Genomic DNA, 26111 nt, shown 5'->3' on the forward strand with positions numbered 1-26111 from the left:
GCAGGCTTCACTGTGCTGGTGGACAGAAACAGCTTTTACCAGGAGAAGAAACACACTGATACACTGAGCGGCCTCTCTTTATGCTCTTGGACACTGAAACAAGGACTGTTTACATCATGTGGCCAGGGTTGCTGTTGAAGCCTGTCGGAGCGCTGCTCTTAGTTGAACGTAATACTTCCTCTCTCTGTGCTGTTTGATGTACATTATAGACTCCGTTGAAGTCGGATCACATAAGAATCACACACATTATCGTATTCCTGTTAGTGTAAATCAAAGATTCTGACATTACCCTATAACTAACATAAGCATTTTCCTTTAAAAGCTGTATTAAATGTCATAAGTATTGATTGCGGTCGGTTCAGGTTTTAATGGCTGGCTTGTTAAAGAATGATGTGCTTCTTGGTTGACTTTGTTCTGCTGCATAGACAATGATGTGAGGGATAAATGCGTTCCATCTGTGCACTAAAAAACTGTGGATATATATATAGATATATATATATATATATCTATATATATGTATATATAGGCTATAAGGCCATGACGTCAGCTAGAAGGTTTTTTCCACTCCCCATCTTACTCCTAAAGATTGCTGCGGAAAACAGCACGGCACATTTAACACATCTGCGCTCACTCATATTTACGAGCGAGCTTTATCGTCTCTAAAAGGCACCAAAGTGATATCTGCGCTGGCTTTTCTCCAGAGTAAAAAAAAAAAGATGCCTGGTGTTTCCATTATTTTCTCTTAACATCGACTCAAAACAAGTAAGCATGTAAATCATAATATTAACTTCGAGCGGAGATTCCAAAGGTGAGCTGATGAGCTGCAGACAGGAATTTATGAGTGAACTTCTGGCACCTTTTTTTTTCCCCCTGTAAATTCAAGCTGGTGTTTTAACCTCAATCTCAATTTGGTGAAAAGTTGTGACTTTAAATGCTCCAATTAACTGCTCATGAATATTCATAGTCGTGTAAATGATCACAAAAATGATTTCCTCTCCCGTCTCCATGTGGGAAGTCTCTTTTTCACTAAATGCTTCCAGCTTGCAATAATTTCCTTCTGAGCGCATAACCTGCAATTTAATAATAAGCTTCTTTTCCATAGTCATAAAAATGTGCATCTGTCTCCAGCGTTCCGTATCCATGGCACAAAAAAACTTGTTTTTAATCTTGGAGTCACTGATTGTTTGCTTCATTCTGATTTGGAGGGATTGTGATGTGAAGATCTGTATCCTGTGTGTGTGTGTGTGTGTGTGTGTGTGTGTGTGTGTGTGTGTGTGTGGCTGAAATCCCAGGCTTAAAAAAAAAAAAAAGTTTAAACCGTGACCACATCATCCAACCAGTCCAGACAGTGACTCACACTGTAAGACCGAATGAGCTAACGGTGGTTAAAAAAAGGGGGGAAAGTATGTTAAGACAAATGTCTGAGCTCAAATGAAGGACGACATTTTCACACCACTCACTTTTTTAGGCTAAAAGCTCTCTATTTGTTGTACAGGAATGGAAAGTGAATAACGTGCAGCATGCATGACTTGCCTGGATAAAACATGTGAAAGCTATTAGAAGGAAAAGACTTGCCTGCACCGTTATTGTCAATACTTTAAAATATTCATTCCTGGCATAAACATGCCGCTCACTGTCTGCCTCTCCTACTCTGCTTGTTAACATGATCAGAGGCACTAATGTGGCGATTCTACCAGGCGAGTTAATCTTTACTAATGCATTCTGTTAACAGCCATCTGTGTTCTCATCGCCAACTGTAAAACCCTTTCAGAGGAGCACCTCGCCGCATTCAGCTGCCCGGCATTCAGGCCTCCAATACAGCCAGGGATTGGGTTGATTATTCAGCACAGAGAGGCTTTAGTCCAGTGAAACCGTGTGTCAGATGGAAACCATTTTGATTTTTTTTTTTTTTTTTTTTTTTTTTTTTTTTAAATGCAAATATCGCTGCCCGAGCTCTTCGTTTACACGGCGACCACACGGCCCCCGTCGATGATGAGTGGAAAATGTTCTCTAAACAAACACAGACTGACTGTAGAATGTGTCACGCTGGCGGTCAGGTACACGGCTGACCCTCTGACTCCCTCTACCAGGACCCTATTTTAACATAGCTGACTGCAGACTTTGTGAATGAAAACCTGTAGACACATGAACCAGCTTTCCACACATCCTCCTCTGAAGGTCACATTTTCCTTTATAATCCGCATCGTCTCCATGCCACATTTAAACCAGTTTTCATGGTATAATGGAGGCGGGCAGGCAGGGGGCAAAATATGATGACTATGATGGTGATAATTTGTTTCATCAAGTGATTGGCTGGCTGAGTGGAGCGGCTGTATGACCGTCGTTACCCTCCAGACTGGGCTGAACGGTGTCTCCTGGTTTCCCAACAGTGCCTCTGAAGAGGTTTCAGTTAATGAAGTAGTGGTTATAAAGAGGAGGAGGGCTCTCCAGGGGCTCAGGAATCACCAGGCTGGCTTTAACAACATCAACTTAGTTAATCTGACGATAGATGAATGTGATCAATTCCACATGAGACCAACACAATTAGCAAATGATCAAGATGGAGTCGCTGCCAATGACAAAAAGTTTCTGTGACAGCGTTGAAACCAGCTTTTAACTTAAAGGGGAATTCCACAGTTTTTTTGTTTTTTTTTTTTTACATCAAAATTAGTTCATGAGTCACAGAGACAGCCTGTGAAAACAAGTACAGTGTAACGTCTGCTTTGGCTCCAGAGGTATTTTTGTCAGGTGTGAGAAGTCTTAAGAAAACAGTCCTGTCGGGCAGCGTTATGCTGAAGGAACCGCTTTGATTTGGAAGTACGCTGTATGATATGACAGTGTGGCATCCCGTTTTTATAATGTGTGTCTGATGAACACTCCTGTCCTCCACACCACATCTGTGTGGTGCTGCCTACACGTGCACTACATCCATATATTGAAGAATGCTTTTTGAAGATGATGAGCCTCTGCTTTTGTTTAGTGTGGTTCGCTGTGTGTGACTCTGTGACCGCAAAAGAACTTATGACAACTTTTCTTTTAAGCCCTGCTGTGAGGAAATTTGTGTGAAACATCTGCTACCCGGTGGGGTTTTTGATAGTAGCTGCTCTTCAGCGTGGGATGGTACCACAACAACCTCTTCCCCCCCTAGCTTTCACAGCATACCTTTGTCTGTTTTTACTTGAGAGATTAGTCTTTAATGTTTCTCTGTGACATACCATCAGTTACTGCTTCATGCCTTATTGTTTTCAAAGGTTCCCCCTAAGAGCTTTTGAGACCCCCCCACATCCTCAGACCATTGGTCTGGTCTGGTCTGGTCTGGAGGTAAAACCTTGAGCGCAGGGTGGAGCACCACTCAGCCAGCATCTTTTGTTGTCTCGGGACCTTTTCAGGAAAGGAAGAAACCACACACACTCGCACACATTCCTGCCGAATTACAGCACAGGGAAATTTTTGGGAAAGGTCGGGTAGTGAGCGCAGAGAGCAGAGAGGTTTGGCAGACGCAGTAAAAGCCATTTTTAGCTGCAGGAGTTTTCTATCCTGCATTCAAAAGGACGGAGCACAAGACACATTACATCCTAATAAACTGGCACTCTCTCAGAGTTTCAGCTTAATGTTTCACAGAGTCGTTAAAGATTGAAAAGGCAGCACTGGGCCTATTTTGTTTGCCTGAATTCAATTATTTACATAGGTTTGAAGATCAATTAGAATTTTACTCTATCATCTCCAAATATGAAAAAAAGAGCCCACATTTAAACAGTCACACAAATATCCCCCAGACAATATGTTTAAGAGCGGAATGTGGTCGTAACTTTACTTCAACGGAATATAAAACATCATGCAGCAGAGTCTAATCAAAGGAGAACTGCAACATGTAATGCACCCTGGAGGAAATCATGCCGGAGAGTTGTTTACTAAGAACTTTTTCAGCTCGCCTGATAGGAGAAGAATGCATCCAGCATCCAGCAGCTGGTCTGCATATGTAAAACAAGAGGCCATTTTGCTTTTTGTTGTGGAGAGCTTTGTTTTCGACGAGGAAACGAATGGCACTGCCGGTGTTCCCGTCAAACATCACTCATGCGAGCAGAGACACGCAGATGTGCAGTCTGACACAATGGCTTCCTCTTTTGATGTTATTTCTGAAAATCATTAGAAAAAATGTAGATTTATGACACGCAGAAAGTGCTGCAGTTCTCCCCGGCTGCTTACTGCCTTGGTCTGATGTCAACCTGTGTGTCGGTACATGCAGGCCCAAGTTTGATTTCGTTTGGACCACATCACTAAGAGGTCTCAAAGCCACAGCAGGCTAATCTTTAGCATGTGCCAGCTGCACCTCAGGTGACTCTCAGGCCCTGTTAATCCACGCAGGTATCTGTCTGTGTCTTATCGCTGCATGCCTTCCATGCTGTGCCTGGCATCTGAGGAGCTGGTAAAATAAGTCAGTTTTGGTGTCGTTTAAGCCGCTCGTGGTGGATTTGCAGGGTTCAGCAGGTTTGTAGGTGCAGCAGTCAGCCCTCAGGAGTTCAGCGTTGGCAGGATTTAACCCTGCATCCCATTTCCCAGGTTGTCCAGTGAAAGGAACTCATTTGTTTGTCAAAGTTTTTTTTGCATTGATGGAGAGTGTAGAGAAACAACAGCAGAGTCTGGCACACAAGCTAAGCTCATCCACATGTAATTAGACAGTGTCATTAATGTGCAATTACATGAGTCACACTGAGCCCACGTTGGATGTAGTCACTGTTTGTACTGGAGCCCACCGTGCGCCACCTTTTTTCCATCTTGGTGAGAAATATCCTGCCAGGGAAGCTCTTCTCATCTCGCCTAATGATAGAATACCTCTGCAGTTTAGGTTTCAAAACTCCATTTCCAACTTTAAAACATTCATCTGAGTCCATTCAAACTCTTAAAAATGTATCTGAGTCTACATTTCTAAAGGCCAACATGGTTAAGAAGGCCATTTACTTTCAAAATAAATGACTATGGAGACAACACTATTTATCACCTCTAAAATCCTCCTTAAACCTGAGGAATAAGACGTCATTAATGAAAGCTGTCTGTGCATGTAGGTCACACTCACAGACAGATTATAGTGCATTTATTGTGCAGATGTAAATTGTACAGTTATGTGTAAGAAACAAGATGGTGGTGACCCAGACCCACTGCTGGTCATCACTGATGTTGTTTTTTCACGTTTTCTAACGTGTTTTCTGTCATTGTTGTTGGGCCGGATTCGTACAGTGTGTAGCATATTGAATGAAAACTCTTGGCAGGGCTCTTGGATTTGTGCTGAAGGCTGCCACCGACGTCACACTCACCTAATCATGGCTGTACCTGCTGTTTCTCAAGCTCTGAAGAGTTTGCACTTGAGTTTTTTATTATTTTGTGGACTCTAGCTGAAATGTGCGGTATTTCATCTGGCAGGGTGAGAGCTGGCGAGATGGAGCATAAGCAGACACAAGCGGCAAACAATAGTCAAGATAAAGGCCTGTCTTTGTAGGTCATGTCATGTAATTGCTTTAAGCGTTAAATCATTGCTCTTCACTGTAGCTCATGTAGTAATTAACCTCACCCCCTGCAGTGAAACTTTCCTATTTCTCCTTAAACCTGGTTACTGGTGGCCAGACAGGCCTGATGCTTCTGTTAGTGTCACACCATCACTGGTTACAACAGCAGCTACACACACGGCGTGCAAACACGCTGACTGCTGCTCAGGATTAGCTCAGATAATGGGATCAGAGATCACCACCTGCCACTCCCCTGCTATCATCTCATCCTACATTTGCCTTCTGTTTATCCTTAAAACTTCACTGTCCCCATTTTCTTTCACCTTTTCTTTCTTTAATGTGGGCGCCATCTTTTGTTTACTTCCTGTCTTTGAACGTTTGCTCCTGCTGGCAGTGATAACAGGTGTGGGTTGCAGAATTTGTCCTTGACCGTGTTTTTTTTTTTTTTTCTCTTTAAATCCTGATTCTTATTTACTTTTCTGCAATTTCCCAATCTATCCTCTCCTCCTCCTCTTCCTCCTCACCTCCTGCACCCATGCCTTTCTCCTCCATCATCCCATCAGTGGTTTACACTCCTCACACTGTAGTCCTGTGGCCTGCCGACTCCCTCGAGTCCAAATCCTCTTAAGGAAAAGGCTTGGATGGGAATTCAATCGCTGCACCGCAAGGATTGAACCAGATCAGCCAACAAAGCGGCAAAACAGTTCTCCTCCCTCTTCCTCCCCTCATCCTCCTCACATGCCTCTGCCCCATCTGTGCCGCACACCGACTCTGGCTTTCATCTCAGGTGATAAAGGCCTATTTGTCAGAGCTGGCAGCAATGGGAGATTGGCATCCCAAGGAATGTGGTGCATCATCATTTCATTCCTGAATGCTCATAAGTGCATAAACAGCCATAAGTGTAAACAGCAACGGAAAATGAGGTGTATTTAATTCCAGTCTGCTACTCAAATGTTCCTTCTTGTCATCTAAAATGCTTCGAAGGTACACTTGTAATAAAGGTGTCAAGTAAACTGATAAACCAGATTGAAGCCTGAAAATAATTCAATAATACTAAAATAGATCTTATTTAACTATCTCCGTTATTTTTATTTTATTTCTTTACTCTTGACGATCCAGCGTTTAGATCTGTTGTAGTTTATGTGGTGAGGAGGACATGGGGCCCTGCAGTCTTCCACAGAGCTTTCATGTTTTGGTGTTAATGATCTGGCAATGAAGAGCTGAAGGTTTTCTTTCTTTTTGGACACACACACACACACACACACACACACACACACACACACACACACACACTCATGTAGACTCGGAGACGCTAAGGTGGGTTAAAAGTAAAGCTGGAGTTTATTACATTTAAATCTGGCTACATCCATCAAGCAAACACTAACACACACACACACACACACATTTCTGAGTGAAACACACACTCTTCTTAAAAGGGAGAGTTAATGGAAACCATGCCACCCTATTGACAGAGTGACAGAAAACCAGAGTGTGTGAGGTGTGAGAGACGTTTTGTGATGTGAAGGACTGGTGGATTGTGTAACTTGGCTGTGTGTGTGTGTGTCTTCAGGTTGTGTTATTGAAGTGGCATGTTTTAAATTTATGCTGTGGGTTTGACCTCACTGAAAGTGAATTGCCCTCAATTGTTTTAAGATAAGTTGATTAGCTTAGCTTTAAGTCTGGAGCACATGATCAGTGATTAATGACACTGAACCCCCCCACCCCCACCCCACCCTCTCCGGTGCCTTGAACTATGTGCATGCCATTGTTTCAAAGATTAAGGGCACCGAGTTTAAAACCCTAAGCACCCCCCCCATGTTAGACATTATGTGCATGCCTAACAGGAAGACTGAGGGCTGGTGTATACATGTAGTGTACATGATCTATGTGTGGCAAGACTGGAGCAGTTGAAAAACAACAAAGAGTGCAAGTACAAAGCATCCAGAGACATCATGGAACATACACAGAGCCTAATTATAGTGATAGGGTTCAAACAAAACACATTCCAGCAGCGTGTGTGTGTGTGTGTGTGTGTGCTTTGTTGACAAAGTCAATGGTGCAGAACACACTGCTCTGACCGACCCCATGTGCCTCTCAGGTGATTTTGATACTTGTACTTGTTTGATACTTTATGTTGAATGTGTAGTACAGAGCAAGGACAACACACACACACACACACTGGTAGCTTCTATATTTGCATGTGCATAATATTCTCACAGATGACTCGTCCAGCAGAAGCAACACCTGTGTTAGCGCTGGAGTGGTTGATATTGCAGGGCCTGCTGCGGCTTGAAAGACCACATTCATCCCTTTTCAGAGCACTGACTGACACGCTGGCTACCTGATGGAAGAAGTGTGTGTGTGTGAGAGAGAGAGAGAGAGGAAGAGAAGGCTGTGCATGTGCACACTGTAATAAGACGGGTCAATGCACAGGTCAAACCAGCACAGTGTACAGTTTGTGTGACCATGACCATGTGGCACTTTATATTTACACTGTATGTGCCTGTTTATAAGTAGGGCACCGTGCTGAAAGTGTGTGTGTTTGCCTGTGGCACAGGTGTGTGTATGCACAGCAGGGATTTATATAACAAACAGCATGATATATCTCAGCTGGGAGTCCTGTGAAGCTTTTGATGCCTGTACTGGATTATGTTTGTAAGGCAGATAAAATATAATTCTGTCTTCTGTCAGTCCGATATTCACAAATAACTACTTTAAATACGTATGAATATGAATCATTCTGTCATTAAGCTGTACCAAAGACTAGTCTGACTGTAGAAAGGATCATTTTGGCAGCAGTGATCCTAATAATGCTGCCAGCTCAGACAGCTGATCGTTTCTAGAAATAAAGAGGAAGTGGTCATATATCAAAGTCGGGGAGGCACCGGGTGCCACCAGCGGGGGTCAGAGGACATGAGCGTCTGGCTTCTATAATTGGACACTTCTCATCAGCAAGAGGCAGACACGGAGCTGGCTGTGACAAAAGCCACTGCATTGGATTTCATTGGCTGCTTATCAATTTCAGACAGCGTGACAGGAAAAAAAAAACTAAATCAGAGCGTGTGCCAAGAAAACATACCCAGACACCTTGACAGATTTGATCTGTGCACCTTGGTAACATCAATGCATCTGCAGAAAAGACACAAAACTAGACCATAATCCTCCACAATCCTCCCTCCCCCCAGTCTGTCCTCACAGCAAACTAGCCAAAGCACATAGAGATAAAGAGAGACCTGTTTTCTGTCCTGCACTCTAAAGCTGAAAATGCTTAACAGAGGGTGCCAAAACCATCTGTAAGGAAGGAAGAGAACCAGGAGAGTGTGTCCGTGTGTCCGTCTGTTGGCAGCTGACAGCAGCTGAACACAGCGGAGCTTCAGTTCTGGGCCACATGCTACTCCACCAAAGCGCCATCCAGGGAGCAAGGAAGAGGTAGATAACAGGCACACATGCATTTATATAGAGGTGTATGTATATGCACACATTCCTGCCAACGGAAGGTGAGCGTTACACAGCACGGCCAGCACACAGGCAACTGCAAGCACGGGTGTTGTGCACTTGTTTTTTTCTAATAGTATACAGTGCGACTGTGGAGAATACAAAATAAGTTTGCAGGATAACCATTTATTTCCTGCTCTTGCACAGACAAAAGCCATGGGTGTCGTATATATTGTGCACCTGCAGGCTAAAATTGAAGCTAATTGAAAATTGATGTGATGCAGGTGAGAGGCTGTGCTGTTTGGGAGTAAAGAGAAAGTTCCACGTTATTCTGGGAGTGAGCATACAAAGACGGGGTCACCCAGACCTTTGTGAGAGAATAAGGTTTTGCTGTGATGCTGATGTTCTCCCCAGGTCAAGTGGGTCCTGCAGGCTTAGTCATTTGTTTTAGAGAAATGAGAGGAAAAGAAACACAAGAGGTTTTTAGTCCGGCTAAAAGTTGCATGAGAGCCGGAAGTTGATGTTAATTAAAGGATGAAGCGTGTGATTTGTTTGACACACTCACAGCAGCAATGACCTAATCATGCACCCATTTTTTGAACCCAGTTAGTCCTGTACTGCAGGTCTACGGGTGGTGGGCTGGAGTCTATCTCAGCTGTCAGTGGGTGGAGGGTGGGTCTATCACAGCGCTATCATAGGGAGACAAACAACCATTCACGCTCACACCTACAACCAATTTAGAGTCGACAGTTAACCTAACGTGTGCATTATATGGTATGGTGTTGGTATGTAGGTAAACGCCAGGGTACCCACTTTGCTGTGTCTGTCATTCATACATCTGTGAACATGGCTGGTCTCCATTTTGAGTCCTTGATATGTGGTGTTCATTGATATGGGCTGTGCTGTCAAAGCCAGCTAAATGGGAGAAACTCCAGCTTGTTCCCATGCTGTGCCTTTCGGGTTGTTGTAGTCTGTGAGATACAGAATATGAAACCTGCTTTATATAACGCACTTAAAACTCTCTCTCACTACATTTGGTTGTCTCCTCGCTGCTCAGCTCAGGCTTTCCTCTTAAGCTTCATATTTCTCTCCTGTCTGGAGGGAAGAAAGCTGCTGTGCTGCAGCAAATCTTACTGTCCCCCCCCCCCACCCTCTATCCCTCCTCAGCACTAGAGATGACTGGAAGGTAAAGCCCATTTCCCAGACTCTAGAGTTTCACAGTTGACAAAGAATCTAGACTTTCCCGTGCATATCAGAAGCCATTTAACGGAGCAGAGGAATTTCCCCAATTCCCAACCGGTGGACGTGTGAGCAAATGAGGAGGAGGAAAAGGAAGAGGAGGGAGGAAGAGGAGGGGAGGGATTCGGCAGTGGGAATCTGCAGAGCTCCTTCTTGTGCAGTAAGCAGAAAGAAAGGCAGTTACGGTCCGTGAGGCTGGATACCACAGCTCTGAGGTATTCTCTAAATGCAGCCATGTTGAAGCCACATGAGCTCCACATTGTTCTTTACGAGTTCTGGAAGTGCCGAGGGAGAAATTTCACAGCGAGGAGGTTTACATTAAAGTTTACATTCAATCCGATCAGGGCCTCATGAGAGCCACCCGACACAATTTAGACAGCTTTTAATTAGAGTGGTGAAATATTTAGTGGTCTGAGATGAAGTAACTCAGCTGTAATGTTTTGCAGCTGCTCTCACAGAGAGATAAGAAATTAATATTTGATTCATTCTCTCAATTTTGGGAGTGTTTGGATATTCTGCATTAGCCTCTAAACACTCCTTTAGGCAGACAGAGGAGAGAGAGAGAGAGACAACGTGAGGCAGTGGTCCGTCTGGCCTGTGTCTGTTTTTCTTAGGAACCATGAAATTGACTTTCTTCCTGTTGGGAAGTAATACAGCGAGGGAGGAAATCATAGTCGCCCCATGTTGTGTCTGATTGGTCTGTAGGAAGGGGAAAAAAAACAAAGGAGCATGTGGTACTGGTTCAAAAGCAGCATGTCTCTGTAGGTAGAGACCCACGTGTGCTGTTTACATGGTACAGGTTCAAGGAATATACAGAGTCTGAAGGCAGCAATTAGATTTTTCAGCCTTTTGACAATCTACCAACATTTCTTAGCAAATTTAATGGAGCAACTGTTGTTTTGTAATGTTGTAATGTTCCCAGATCAGTCATGTGACATGCCCCGCACCCCCCACAAAGACGAAAAAAAATGTTCCTGTTAGCATAGTATATTAGCATTTGCTAATCCTGTTAAAGCCTGTGCTGATGATGGTGCTACATTTTCACCAGAGTCTCTGCAAAACTGTGTGATAATCTGAGCTATTTTGAGACATAATAATAGCAGCTTCATTGAGGTGCTTATCAAAGTCACCAGTTGGATCAGCGCTGTCATCCCCACAGCTGCACCACTGGCATGTCTATCAAAATCACATGCTTTCAGCATTTCAGTTCCTGTCCATCAACCAAAACCCACCTCAAAAAGCAGCCAGTTTCAGTTTCTGCTACTCTCTCTGTGGGGAGGAAATGTTCTGGCTGTGCAGTGAGGTAGCAGGTCGCTGATCTGTCATGTATTTCTGTGTAGTTGCTGAGCGGTGTCAGGCTGCGCTGCTCAGGCGGCGCATCCGTATTTGCTAAAAGGGTTTGCTGCTTTCGATCGTCCTGAAGACCGTTTACTTAATCTTTATGGAAGCATAAAATTCCATAAAAAGTCCTAATGCAACTGTAGACGGTTGGCAGTCATCTTTGCACCTGCATTTTAATATATAATGTGTAAATCTTGGAGGCTTTGTTTGCTGAACGCTGCTTCAATGGTGCATTTTTAAAGGCTGTCATTTCTGTCAAACACAGCTCACACTAGCTAACTATGCAGCACAAAACTGCAGGGAGTCAAAGTTTTCTGAGTAACTAGCAGGTCAAAGTATACTCAGATGTTTTCATCAAGACCTGGCTGTCAAGTGCACATTATTATTAGAGTAAGATAAAGTCAGATTTAAGATGCATCCATTTGCTGGTGCTGAAAGTCTACAGCCATGGCTGCACAGCCCTGTGTGCAGGAATGAAGTGCCATCATATCAGAAGATGATGTGTTAGGTATCAGAGGAATAATCTTTGTTTGCATAGGCAACAGTTGTTATGTGAACTTTGTGTTGAACCTCGGCTATAATATAGTTGCCGACACCCCTGGAAGTTTGAGCTGGAAGCCCCTCTGGCTCCTCCTGCCTCCTTATGAAGGGGCTTGAGCCCTGTGGAATGTGCTGTATTCCTCTCTATGTCAGACGGTCGTTTGTTTTGGAATAAGAGACGATATGAATCTGAGCCGAGCGCACCCACTTGCTCAGCTTGTGCTCAGGATGTGTGTGTGTGTGTGGTGTGGGAATAGGCGGAGGGGGGGGCCTTTCACCTACTGAGGCAACGTGATCTAACCCTTCGGGGGCAGAGAGAAAGTGAGATGAGTTTTCCATAGGATGTGGAACAGTGTTGAACTCTGAAAGGGCGACAACAGCTTCATGAAGGTTATGTAAAGTTGTGTTGACTTTCTGTATAACGTGTGTCTTTCTATAAGCCACTTAAAGGTCGACACGATAACACAGGTAGGGTGTTGTGTCTCTGTGAATGTGAACTTTTGAGTTATTAGGTCAAAAGTAGAAGCATGTGGTTAAGTGAGGAGCAGTAGACGTGCAAACCCTGTAAATCCCTAAATGTCAACTCCCAGACTATTCTCTCTCTCTCTTATTTCCTCTGTCTCTCTCTCTCTCCCACCCACACACATGTACACAGTGACTGTTACCCACCACCACTCAGCTGGAGTAGCTCCAGACCTTTAGGGCTCTGAGAGAGTTTGATTTGTGTTGACTTCCTGAAGGAACTCCCCCCCTCTCTCTCTCCTCAGCCTTGCGGCTCAAAGACTATCAATTAGTTCCTTATTATTATGATCCCTGGGAGGGCAATAAAAAGTTAGAGTGGGTTCAAAGAGCACAAAGGCACACACACACACACGCACACGCTAACCTTTTTTTTGGCCTGTTTACAGTTACAGTTTGGACATCCTTGCTGGCAGGCCTGTAGGTGGCTGTTACTGCCTCTTCTTTCTATTTACATTTTCCAAACAATGCTCACCACCCACGTACAGTACATGACTCACAGAGACCTTTTTTTCTGTCTGTCTTGCTGGCAGTTTGTTCAGCCATCAGCAGGTGTTGGTGGGACAAATTGAATGTTTGGATGTCCTGCTTTTTTTCCCCTTTCTTTCTGGAACAGCTCTGGCATCCAGTCGTTATTCACGCTTCTTCAGTGCAGGCAGCAGCTGTTCGCTGCGGTGATGGCTGCATCACAATTCAGGGAAGCCAATTTGTTGTCTCATGCAGACAGCAGCTTTTTTTTTCACAAGCACAGAGTTGCTAAGCAGGAAGACGGTCTTCTTTACCACATTAAATTATATTTGAAGGGTCTCTCCTAATGACATCCCCATACTGTCCCTGCAGGATAACTTCTCCTCCTCCTCCTCCTCTCACACCTCTCAGCCTCCTGTTTTAAAGAAGTCTGGTTGTGTTGTTGCAGTTGTCGCTAACCAGCCTGTGCTGCTGTATTGACCTTGTGTATGGATCTGCAGCAGGCCAGAACACAGATGAAGTGAGAGCCAGAAGGCCAATCTGCCACCCTTTACTTTGTTAATTAGAGATTAACACACTATCTCTGTGTCTCTCTCTGTCTGTCTTCCTCACACACACACACACACACACACCCTCCTCTTTACATATTATTGACTTCTCTCACAGATGCAGATATGTGATGGCCCAGCAGCGATAATGAGAACTGATCCATTCACAGGACAGAGTACAGATATCTCAGTATGCACATGAGAAGCTGAAGGCTTTGATTTGACAGCACAGATTCTAACATGCTGTATATTCTTATTAAATACTGAGAGGGGTCACTGTATACAGTGAGAATGCTTGGAAAGCAGAGAGATGCTGCTTATCTGCTCTTGTCTAAGCTCTGCTGTAGATTTAAGAAGAAGAGAAGTCAGCAGACCGTTGAGGGAAGATCTGAGGAGCTGTCTGTCTGCTGGCCCCCGTGCTCTTGTTTTCCACTTTTTCTTCTCTCTGAAGTTGTGATGACTGTCTGTGTATTCGTCTCACGCCTTTTCAGATGTGAGAGCTGGATAAGGGTGTGTGTGTGTGTGTGCGCCTGCCTGTTCTGGCACATATGGGTGCTTTAATGGCCACGCCGTTGTTGCAGTGTGTGAGCACTCCTTTGAGAGGAGCAGTATTTCCCCCTGCTTTGACTTGGAGCTGAGCTAATATTTGTTGTGTTAGAAGTTAGAGCGGTGAGTCAACAGTAGAAAGTCAGGGGGCCCACGCAGGCACAGTCAGGATGACTCCATTTCCCCGTATGTAACCCCTCTGTGTACAAAAAGAGAGAGAGAGAGTTCAAATATTGCACACACTGTAAGCACATATAGACTTTTTCGAGCCCTGCCAGGCATGAACATGGTGGTTTTGACGGGCTTTTAGCAGAGAAACCTGCAGGCTACAGGGTCCTCGCCTCACTTTCTCTTTTCACTTCGTCTTCCCCCCCACTCTGGCTCTTTCATTCAGCACTCTCCGGCCTCTCTCTCATCTGCGTTTTTGCCTCGTCTTGGTCTGCGGATTTACAGGTCAAACTGCGGCGCTGACATACAGTCAGGCAGGTGAGTCTCCTGCTGGCTTATTAGTTCATTAGCAGAGGCAGAGATGCCAATAGATGCAGCTCTTCTCTCAACTAATAGAGGCCATACATTGCCAGCTACTACCTCATTATGGCAGCTCGCCCTCCTTCTCGCTTGCCGTCTCTGCTGGTTCTTCTGTCTCTTTTTCTTTGTAAGCTTGCTCAGACTATGTGGGAACTGCTTGTTAAAGCGACTAAATAAGCCTTACCGTGTGTGTGTGTGTGTGTGCGTGTGCCTTTGTGTGTCTCTGTGTATGGCAAGGCTTGGTGATACACCCCTAATGATGAACAGGTTTGGATATTTCCCATAATGCCATGCCAGAGCTGATTATAGCTAAAATAAATAACGATTGTAATGTTTAGTCAGAAGTAACCACCAAAGGATTGACTCGCTCTTTAAGCCAGCCTCAAGTGACCGTTTCAGGAACTGCAGCCGTGGAATTTGCTGCTTGATCGAAGCGTGAAGAGTTAATTTTATTTGTCATGAGGGGAACTGTTCAAAAGCTGCAAATCTTCATAGCTTTAAAGTTCAGTGTGGGCGTTCAGGCAGAAAACAGTTCTGCACTGAAGTGCACAGACCTGTGTGTGTTTGATCAGCTTGTGCACCGCCTTGCCAGACGATGTCGCACTACATTGTGACTAAGGCTGTCATAATGTAGTGCTGTTTAAGGGTGGCTGTGTTTTTTGTATCAATTTTCCAATGAATAACAGGATGCTTGCTGTTTTTTTTATGGTGTCAGTCCTCTCAGATCTGCCTCTGTTACTGTTACTTCAGAGCTTTGGTGTTGCTGCTCCATGGTCCTTTTTTTATCAGCTCAGCATGACACTCAGACAGGTGAAAATGAGTGCTGTCTGTGTTCAACACTGTAAGCCTCTACCGCTCTTTGTGCACGCTTTATTTTATTTTAATGGCTGAGGGATGGCTCATTCTTTTTATTGCTGAGTATCATGAACTGAAATCTAACTTGTATTATTACACACACAGTGAAAACCTTTTTTTACGTTTTGATTAAACGACCACAATTTGCTCCATTTTTCAGACTCTTTCTGTCCTGATACTGTTCCACAGCACCGCAGTACTTTTCAGATAATTGCTCCTTAGAGTAGAGCAGCAATGCTACAATGAAACTATATTTAAAAGAAAGAAAAGGGTCTCCCTAACTGGTTTTCAGTGTCCACTCTGCTTTTACTTGGCAGTGGATTGATGTCTGGTTCAGCTCAGAGACTGTGATAAGAGCTAAAAGCAGAAAACTACCTGTAAATGTCACTGGATTGATAAAGAGCGGAAGGTTTATCAGAGCTGCTGCTGTTTGGTGTGTGTGTTATTAAGTGATAGAGAAAGTCGGTTTTATCATGTTTGTATTGTGTACGCTCACAGGAACACATGCTCGCTGGTTTGTGTGTCTCCCCGTGTGTCAGATAAAGTTGGCGCAGTTTATCGAGGTCAAGCAGACCATTTCCTCCTCTCAGGTCTGTACCGATTTCAGTGTCGCGGTGAAGCTTGCACAGTCGAACCGCTCTAATCCAGGAGCTTTGTGCAACCCGTCGAAACACAAAGATTACAGAGGAGACAGCTGACTGTGCGCCGGGAAGTCTGAAATTATTTTAAAAAAGGTTTCTGTAAGGGTAGCAAGACTCTTGAATAGGATTTCTCGCCTTCCTCACAGAGGTGTGTTTGAGTTTGACACAGATTTGATTGTGAACCTTTAACACAAATCTGCAGCTCCAGACAAAGTCAGGTCTGCATCAAGGTGAAGGCTCTGGCTTCTGCTCCCCGGAAATAGGGCTGCAGCGACTAGTTGACGGCAAAATTCGTCGACAACTAATTTAGTAGTCGACGGGTCGTTAGTGATAATGATTCTCTGGCTCATGGTGTAGCGGGATGGTTGGTGCTTTTGGTGCAGGTTCGAAACCAGGATGAGCGTCTGCTAGGTCAGTGCAGAGGAGGTGATGTGCCAGACCGTATGAGAACCGTGTAGAGTCAGCGCAGTGCGCTTCGAGCACACACACACCCACACATCTTTAAAAACAAAACAAAACATGAACCCAGGGCTTCGGCTTAAGATCTTCAGCTTTATACATTGAAGTGGCAGCATGGAGGAGGATATATCAACGACAAATTAGCCGTCCAAAGTCGTCCACTATTAGTCGACTAGTCATTAAGGCAGTCGATGACTAGTCGACTATTGAAATAGTCATTAGTTGCAGCCCTTACAGTGTTATAGGAACCAATGGTGCTCCATCCTCCATGGGAAGTGGTCACAGTTTTGACCGTGACGATGGCATGTCGCTGCTGTGGACCACCTTCTGGAGTCCAAGACAACACATTCAACAAACTGAAACTATAACATTGTGAACTCTGTGATCTTATTCTTTGCTTCAAATAAAAAATTATCCTTGATTTAAAAAAACTATAATTAGTTCTTCAACTTCTACACCATTATGCATATTATTCACCCACTTATTCGTCTGATAAGTCAGGTGAAGGTGTATTATTATTATTATCTGTCTGACTTTATTGCTCAACATAACATATTTAATGGGCTCTTTTGTGCATTCCTTCCCAGGTTTCTATGCATGTCAGTGTGGCGTAATGTTTACATGCTCAATTGCTCCCTCTAATATGTGTCTTATGTATAATCAATGAGCGCTTGCATACGTTTGTAAAGCACGTCTACTCATGCATGTGTGTGGCCTCTGACTCATTAATGCTCTTTGACCTGCCTCCTTTTTTTGGTCCATTGTGCTCGTATCGCCAATGCATAAAGACCTGTGGAGCCCGTGGGCTGGTGAATTGGTTTACCAGGCTGTTGCTGTGGAAGGGAGGGGGGGGGGTGTTTGGAGGAGAAGAAGGCAAGAGAGGTTAAGATAAAGTTGCTTTGAACAAATTCTCTCTTTGATCAGGGGGTACGGTGGTGAAAGGCCTTTATTCCACAAGTCAGAGGCTGCTGAGAGAGCAGGGATGGAGAAACGTATTGTTGTGTTCATCTGGCCTCTGTCTCCCTTTATTCTCTTTTACGCTGCTGTTAGCTGTGTGTACTCCCTGCTTCTTTGTTATGGAGAGCGCCCTGGCCTTTCTTTCAGAACTAAACACACAGAATGACTTGAAAGCATTACTGAACACACTCACATTATAATATGGAGTGTAATTGCTGAGATGCAGCAGGATTGTACCTCTGTTCTTGCATTTAATGCTAAAATATTAGTTTGTTGGGACATTAATCTGCAAATAGCTCCGATTCAAGTCATTTATCAACCAACAAAAATGCCAGATTCAGCATCTGTGCAGTGAGGGTTTGTGTTTTTATACCATTAATCAAAACAAGCAACAGAAAAAAAGTTTATTTTTTTTAATATCAAACTTTATTTTATCGAACCCAAATAGAAAATGTCATCTAAAGGTACCTGAGGAAAGCAATGCAATAAATGTCAAGTTTCATCATAACCACTTTTTACTTTAAGAAAATAAAACAAGATTCTGTAAAAAAACAAAAAATTCTACACTATATATTGCAACTATAAAGTTATGATTTACTCACTGTCTAATAACAATCACATCAGAAATTCTTGGCTTGTTCTGCTGCGGCTAAAAACATCTATAGTACGTGGAGGTACTGTTGTCTTTGTGGGGGTTCTCTCTGCTCCTCTAGCCATAATTGTGCTTTTTCCATAGAGGTCCAGGACTTACTACATATTGAAGTTAAAGAAATCATTGCTTTGTATTCAGATGGGTAAACAGCCTTTAGTTGTTGTTGAGTGAATATTTCTTTTTCTTAGCTTTCTTGCCAAGCCAATTGATTATTTCCTTCAATCCAGCAACCTTTATCAGCACAACATGCCCACAGCAGACCTGGAACTGTAGCAACCAGCTCAATGGGGGCACACACACACACACACACATAGAGGATGGTGGAGTCTTTCTTTTGTACTCTTTATTTTCTGTGGCAGCACTATCAGTATAGAAGGGCCAGTGTAGCCAATCACTGATTGGTGAATGGGCGTTGAATAGGCGTTGCCATGGATGCGTTTATAGCTAGTCCAGTCACACACACTCACTAAACATAGCATCTAACTAGTTGCATGTATTTGCAGGACTACCAACTTCCAGCATACATCTACAGGCTGTTGTTTAATGATGTTTGCGGTCAAAATTTCAACTTACACGCCACAGAGGAGGAGCTTTTTAAACAAACAGGCTCTGTTAGACTGAGGTCTTTTCAGACAATTGGTGCCTTAAGCGGGACACAAACATTCCCGCTTGTCAGAGCAGTTGCCAAGGCAATGATGCTGTGAGAGGGGCTGCAGTCACCTGTTCTCTTAAGCTTCATTAAAAAGTCGTAGACGTTAGTTTTTAGCTGCTCAGTTTGTCCAGATTCCTGCAAATGCATCAGCTTCCGGCTGCTGAAGCTGAGTAACAAGTAACAGTTTGTACATGCAGCATACATGTAGTTACTGTTTGTGATGTCACATCTTGTAGAAACTGTACTGACAGCCTGTCGCGATGATTAGATTTGTGAAATTTGATTTCCCTGCAGTCTGATCAAAGCTCAGATGTAAACCAGCGGGTGTTCTGCTGATAGCATCTCTGCGAGGCTCACCGTCTGCTGGGAAGTGTCTACAGGGTGTATTCATTCCTACATCATGGCAGACACAAGAGACTGATTGTTGTTTGGGCTGTTTTACCTCAGCTGCCTCCGTTTCAGGACGACACATTTAACAAAAACTTTTACGAGTGATCTGAGTTTTAAGTTGCTCCTTAGGAGGATTTTTTTAAATGTTTGCCAATTAAAACAAGTGGAAAAAAAGTGTCTGAGGGATTGATTTATATTTAAATGTAAGTGTGAAATACTGACATAAGAGACTTTGTGAGTGTGATGTGCCGCACCTGGACTGCAAATGAGAAAAGTAACACATCAACATCTTCTTATCTTTCTGTTGTGCAGATAGCAGAAGCAGCCAAGACTTCCTCTCAGACTGATGACCTGTACCTGGATGACACCGGCTCAGGAGGTTACTACCCTGAAGATGATGATGACTTCAACTCAGGGTCTGGCTCAGGTACGCCACTTTCACACACACATACATTTAGGGACACACACGCAGCCTCAGCAGGAAGTTGCTCAGAGGCATGATGACATTCATGTGGCTACAGGTAAGTCTTATAAACTCTTTTCCTCTTCTCTCGCTGCCACTACTCTTCCTCCCCTCCCTCCCTCATCTTTGTCTCTTCACTGCCTCTTTGTCTCTCTCACTTGATTTAATCTAAGATTGCCCTGTCACCCAGACTGCCGTGGGGCCGTTGTGCAAATTTTACATGTCTTTTTTATTAGCTCCTCTGCTCTACTTACCTTAAGCACCTTTTATAGTGCTCATTCCCTGGTCAAAAGTAACTTCTCTTTCTGAGGGGGGGTTGTGTAACTGTATAGGGAAAAGGTCATACTAGGTAAAAGGAGACAAGGACTGTGATCAATAGCCTCTCCAATACTGTGCATGTACCCTATTAGTCTGCTCTGGCACTATGTATTCTACAGGGAAGTGCAAATTGTAAATAATACATACACTTTTTTTTAATGCTTGTATTTTCTCATGCATTAAAATCTCATTTATCTGTCACCATCTCTCTCTAAGGTGGAGGTGAAGAAGTGGTGGATGAAGCAGTGACTGTCAGCATGGTTTATATTGAGCCCAAAGGAGCACAACCCACCCAGGACACCACCAAAGATTTCACCCCCAGGATGGACACGGCCACGGTTAGAGAAAAGGTTCAGGACAGCGTGCCCAAGAAACCCATCAGAACAGAGGTGAGGAGTGTGATGTGGATGGGACGCTGGGCGGGGGCGGCGCTGAGCTACATCTGTGGGGACAGTTAGCTTAGCAAAAATATGTTCCTTTGTTTCTAAGCTAAGCTAACCGTGGCTTTGATTGTCTCACATTTGAAAGAAGAGTTCTGTCCGTGCCATTTATCGTCTTATTTGTACCCATCCCGCCTGAGACAGAGAGTGAATCTGTACCGCAGCATGTGTTCAGCTGACCCACATCGAATCCCCTGCAGTACCAGGAGCTGCGGGGTCGCTTTCAGGATAAAGATCAAGTGCTCATGTCAGTTCTCAATGTTTTCCGCCTCCGTTGCAAATTACGGAGGATTAGATCTCTCTCGGACATAATCAGATATTTGGGAACCATCCTGGATCTCACTTCTGCGTTGCAGTCTTACTGTACCGTACTAGATACTACATCTGTTTAGGATTAGTCCTCAAGGCCTCAGCCCCCCTGAGCCAAGCCTACCTGGCTGTGGTCCACTGTTTTCCCTCCGTCACTGCCCCCTTTGGCCCAATGCGCTGGCTCTGTTCCATTGGCTTTGCACCCTTCTCTGGTGTTATTGGAAAAAGTAAGGGAAACGTGCACATCCCAGATCCATCGCTTCCTCTCCTAGACCTACACGGGGTCACCGGCTCAGTTTGTATTGCCTATTTGCACTTTTGTTTTTGAGAAATTTGGATGTGATCCATTGTCTTTTCTGGCCAGCCACCATTGGACAGGTTCCATTTCGATGCAGTTTTTTTGCTAAGTCGACCATTAAGCTTGTTTCAGCTTTCATATCTTAACTATATCGACAAAAAGATAATCAGTTTGTAATCATTGTCTTCTTCCCTCCTCTCACAGGCACCGGTGCCAGTTACAGAGGACCTGACGACCAGTACGACCAGTGCCCCCGGCTCACCTCAGGGGCCCATCGAGGTCCGCACTGAAAACCTCTTCCAGAGGACAGAAGTGTTGGCAGGTACGTGCCATCTTCTCTGTATAATCGCACAAACACACTTTAATTATCATCACAATGATGGATATTTTGGCCTGCATGTTTTCAGTAAACAGCTACGTCCTTGAGAGCTACGTCATATTTCCGTCTTCAGCCTCTTACTTGTTATAAACTCTGCCTGCATCCCTCAGTGGGACCTCGTGGAGTTCACAGCATTGTGGCCGTTTCAAGTGCGCTGTGAACACATGAAAGGAGGATGTAGAGGAAATTATCTGACACCGCTCCCTCTCTGATGCCGTCCCCGTTTCCCCCGCTCGTCTGAGGCGAACATTGATTGGCAGCTCACTTTGACTTTGTTGTGATATCCATCTGGTGTCGGCAGCGTGCAGGAACAACATCAACAAGGACAGAGCAGGGCAGCGTCTCTCCTGCAGTCATCGGATCATTTTTTTTTTTTATGGTTGGAAAAAAAAGAGGATTACCAGCATACAGTGTGTGGAGTCTTTGGCTAAGGCCTCTGAAGCTGGACCACCTCCGCACATCCACCATCCCTCCGCCCTTCCCCTAGATTATAACCATTACTCTTCATCTCCCATATGACTCCTATAAAAATAATTGCACATAATCTAATTTTCATGTATTCTCCCAGCATTGCATTACTGCCTCTCGGAGCTCAGCAGTTGGGAGAGCGCCACGATCTTTACCGAAGGGAGTGTGGGGCCAGGCAACATGTGGAAACCTGAAGTGGTGCAGAGGGCTGATTGTAGCACCGGGAGAGGCTCTAAACAGATTAAGAAGCTATAAAGAACCTCATATAGACGTAATTGAAAGGGGGGGGGGGGTTCAGCGTGGGTGGATTTCATCCTGTCAGCCCACAGGTTCACAGCACAGCACGTCCTCCACAGAGACGCTCCCAGGGTTTCTGTTCATAATCAGTGCCCTGTGTCAAAACAAAGATGGCGGCTTACAGTTTTTCTGATAGAGGTCATTTTTGTACATTTTGTGTGGCTCAGGTCTGAATGCGAGTCCTGCTAGCGACGCGATACTTCCGGTTTACGGGGACAGTGTCTGGTTCGCGTACAAAAGCCGCGTGTAAACAACCGTCGAACTACGACAGCTTTGCCCCGAGTTCTTTTTCGACAGGGTTACAAAGGAATAAACTGCTTTTTGAAGCAAAAAAATAAAAGAACGAGCGACACAGGACAAAAAAACGCACACATGCACATACGCGGTGATACCGTGGCCTGAACGGGGTCTGTATATTATGAGGCGCCACCTAGCGGTTTGGAGGACAACAAACAAGCCGGGTTAAGCTGGATTGAGTGCAGACACATGTGTGATAGCCAGATTTGAAAAAAGGTCTGAACGTATCCAGTTTAAAGGAATTTAAATTGAATCTGGATTCAGTCCTACTCTAGCTGGATTGACTTTCTCCAGTGCTTGACAGAATCAACTTCACACTGTAAGAGGGAAAGGTCTCCTGTTTTAACTGATATATTCCTACCTCTCTCTCTCTCTCTCTCTCTCTCTCTCTCTCTTGCTCAGCTGTTATCGCAGGCGGAGTGATCGGCTTCCTCTTCGCCATCTTCCTCATCCTCCTGCTGGTCTACCGCATGAGGAAGAAGGACGAGGGCAGCTACGACCTGGGAGAGAGGAAACCCTCCGGCGCGGCCTATCAGAAGGCTCCAACCAAGGAGTTCTATGCATAAAAGTCCCGCCCCTCTCCCGTCACCAGTGAGCGCCAATTCTTGAGCGACTGTCGGCAGCGACAGCAACAACAACAACAACAACAACGACGACAACAACATCGAACCTGTTCAAGCGGCAAAGTCGATAAATAGCTTAAAGGAAAGCTTTGCGTAGAGTATTGTAATTAAGACCTTTTCTTTCTTCTTTTTTTTAATGAAAGCGAGCGTTTCTCATCGTACGGCGAATCTGAGTCAACATTTAGTGTATGATTTGAAACAGGCTGAGATAGTGAGCACAGGATCTGAGGCGGTGAGGAGCTACTTCTAACTGTAGCAGTGTGTTCTGTGTAAAGTGGAAATAATTGAATATAATAATTCTGTATCAAACCTTCTTTCATTGATCTTTTTATTTTGTCCTAGCATGTCTGATGTCGATCTAAAGGTGTATTACGTTAATTTATCTTTTCTCTGATGTTTAAAGTTGCCTTTGTAGTTTGGATGAAGCTCTTCATATTAACGCTGTTACAGTCAGTGTACATGTCCTTCAGGTTACGATGTTTATTATTTGCTCTCACAGCTTTGTTTTTTGTTTTTTTTAGCGTTTCATGATGTTTGTTTATTTGTTTGTTCGCTCTCTTCTCGGTGTAGCCTTTCTCTCTCTGACTGTTTTATTTTCGTGCGCAGGAACCAGTCTTTAACAGAAAGAAGTCAGTCAGTCAGTCAGTCAGGGCTGGAGAGCGTTGCAGCATCGCTGCTCTTTCATGTCCGGCTCGATTTAAAACGCTTTCTCTTCTCTCGTTGCACAGTTTCCACTGCTGTGGTGCAGCTTTGTATGTGTGTGTGTGTGCATGGACTGTTTCCCTCCTCCTCCTCCTCCTCTTCATCCTCGATGTGTCCCTTATGTTTACTGACTGCACCCCAACTTTGTTACACCTCCCATCTCCCTCTCTCTCCCCGCCCCCCCCACCTCTTTAATCCCGTTGGAGTACAGCCGGAGGAGCTGTCAGACTTCCTCCTCAACTGTGGGCCCGCTGTCATCGTCGGTGTCCCCGCGGGGATGCTTTAAGGCCCAAAGATCTGCTAAGTGAAGGCCGGCTACTGCTCGGACACAAACACACAGAGCCAGGCCTAATTCCGCGCCCCCCCCCCCCCCCCCCCCCCCCCACCCTACATGCATCACACACACCTCTGCGGCACACGGCAGATTTCCCTAGTTTCCCTCAGAGTAACTGTGGCTGCACAGAAATCGTAGAAAAAGCCTCCAGTGTTACCTGAGCAGTCCTTGACCAGATGCCTCAGTCGAGGGCTATTTTTCATTCTTTATGGTGAGTTTTTGTTGAGAGGCGAGGGTTAAAACCCACCCGGGGGGGTTTGTTCTGATGCCATTATGCACCCCGAAACTACTTTAAAGGGGACAGTTCACCCCAAAACAGTCATACAGGCATCCATCTCATTCAGATGGCACAGCAGGAGGAGGAGGAGGAAGAGGAGGAGGAGGAGGGTGCAGTTCATGTTTACATCCAGCACCGTTCTGAGGTAGACTGTCCCTTTAAGTGATGCACATGCAACACAGTGGCTGCTGCACATGTAGCTACATGAAGTGAAAGTTCACGGTCACATCCACAGGCCAGTTCCCGTCTCTCTCATCGTTCCCACGACGTTACGTCTGCTCTGACACGTTTCGTCCGGCAGGTTTGTGAAGTTGCCTTTTTTTTTTTCAGCTGTACAGTAATGTGAAGTAGATAAATAGATGCGGTCACATCGTCTAAACTCCTAACACCACCCACATGCAGCTGTTGGTCCCTACACCCTTCCACCCCTCCTCTTCTTCCAGTCCACGTCTTTGTCATTATCTCTCTCTCAATCTCTCTCGTCCTTTCGTTGTCATAGGACCTAAAGGTACTGAACTATACTGAAAAACCCAAAGACTCACAGTATTTCAGCTCCCACCCCCCCACCCCTCCATCATGGCCACATCATGTTGTTTCCTGTCTTCTTTTAGTTTTTTTTTCTCTCTCTATTAGAGACCTGACATTTGAGTCCAATTGCTTATTAGTATATGAAAAGATATATAAATATATATATATATATATATAAATGTATATTCACAAATGTTTTAAACCTTCGAAGTGCCTACCATTTGGGAATGTGCTTGCTCATGGTGAGCATGTGCGGGTGTGTACACACAGGAGGGGTGTAAACGACTTGACTGGCATTCTGTGAGCATGGATGACTGTAATGGTAACTTTTTTTTAGTCTTACAAAAGCTGACAGTATTGTACCTATAAGTTGAAACAACACTACTGAATAAACATTGTGGCCTAATATCAAGCGGAGTCAGCCATCTTGATTTAACACATATCAAGTGTAAACACACTTCATATGTGTTTTAACACTTGATATATGATATATGATATATATCAACACGTTACATTTAGTGTAATCACGTGATCACAGCAGGGTGCTAGTTAGATAAACATTGTGTTTTTTCCCCACCTTCATTATATTACTGCTGAATGTTGGCCTGTGAAAACACTCATTTGGAATGTGTCAGAGGATTAGCATCCGCACTGCTAATACTTAGCTTTGCTAACACATTAGCATGCATCCACAGCCCCGTTAGGCTAAAGTAGATTTTTGTATCTTGCTAAAAGTGCTAACATTAGCATAGTATCTATTACTTCCATGCTAAAGAAGGTAGCTAGCCAAAACACCAAAGTTGTCACAAAGTCAGGAGAGGATGAGAACCCTTCATGCTAATATTAGCAAGCTACTGTAGTTGTCTCATGTTAGCATAGCATTCTAATTTATCTGTTTTCCTGTTGCATTGGTGAAGCTAGACTAAACAGGATGGCCCTATTAGCAAGGTACTGTAGTTAACAAACATATTAGCATCCTGATTGGACTCATTTTCACTATGTCAAAGGATTAGCACCAGCCAGGGAATTATTTATTGCATTATTTCAGCTTTTTACAATGTATTACTACATGCAAAGCAGCGCATGCGTGCAGCCACAGGTTTCAAA

At 44.3% G+C, this 26111-nt stretch overlaps 1 protein-coding gene across 1 annotated transcript in view; it reads left to right on the top strand.

Moving 5' to 3' along the window:
- Positions 1–25416, top strand: part of sdc2 (syndecan 2) — a 29905-nt gene extending 4489 nt beyond the window's left edge. Inside the window, exons 2-5 of the mRNA XM_028399653.1 lie at positions 19584–19698; positions 20269–20441; positions 21304–21421; positions 22943–25416. Of these exons, the coding sequence (XP_028255454.1) occupies positions 19584–19698; positions 20269–20441; positions 21304–21421; positions 22943–23106 (570 nt within the window). The 3' untranslated portion in view covers positions 23107–25416. The remainder of the gene's footprint in view (positions 1–19583; positions 19699–20268; positions 20442–21303; positions 21422–22942) is intronic.
- The last annotated feature ends 695 nt before the right edge of the window (positions 25417–26111 follow it).

The sequence above is a fragment of the Parambassis ranga genome, chromosome 2, assembly GCF_900634625.1.
Source record: "Parambassis ranga chromosome 2, fParRan2.1, whole genome shotgun sequence".
NCBI lineage: Eukaryota > Metazoa > Chordata > Actinopteri > Ambassidae > Parambassis > Parambassis ranga.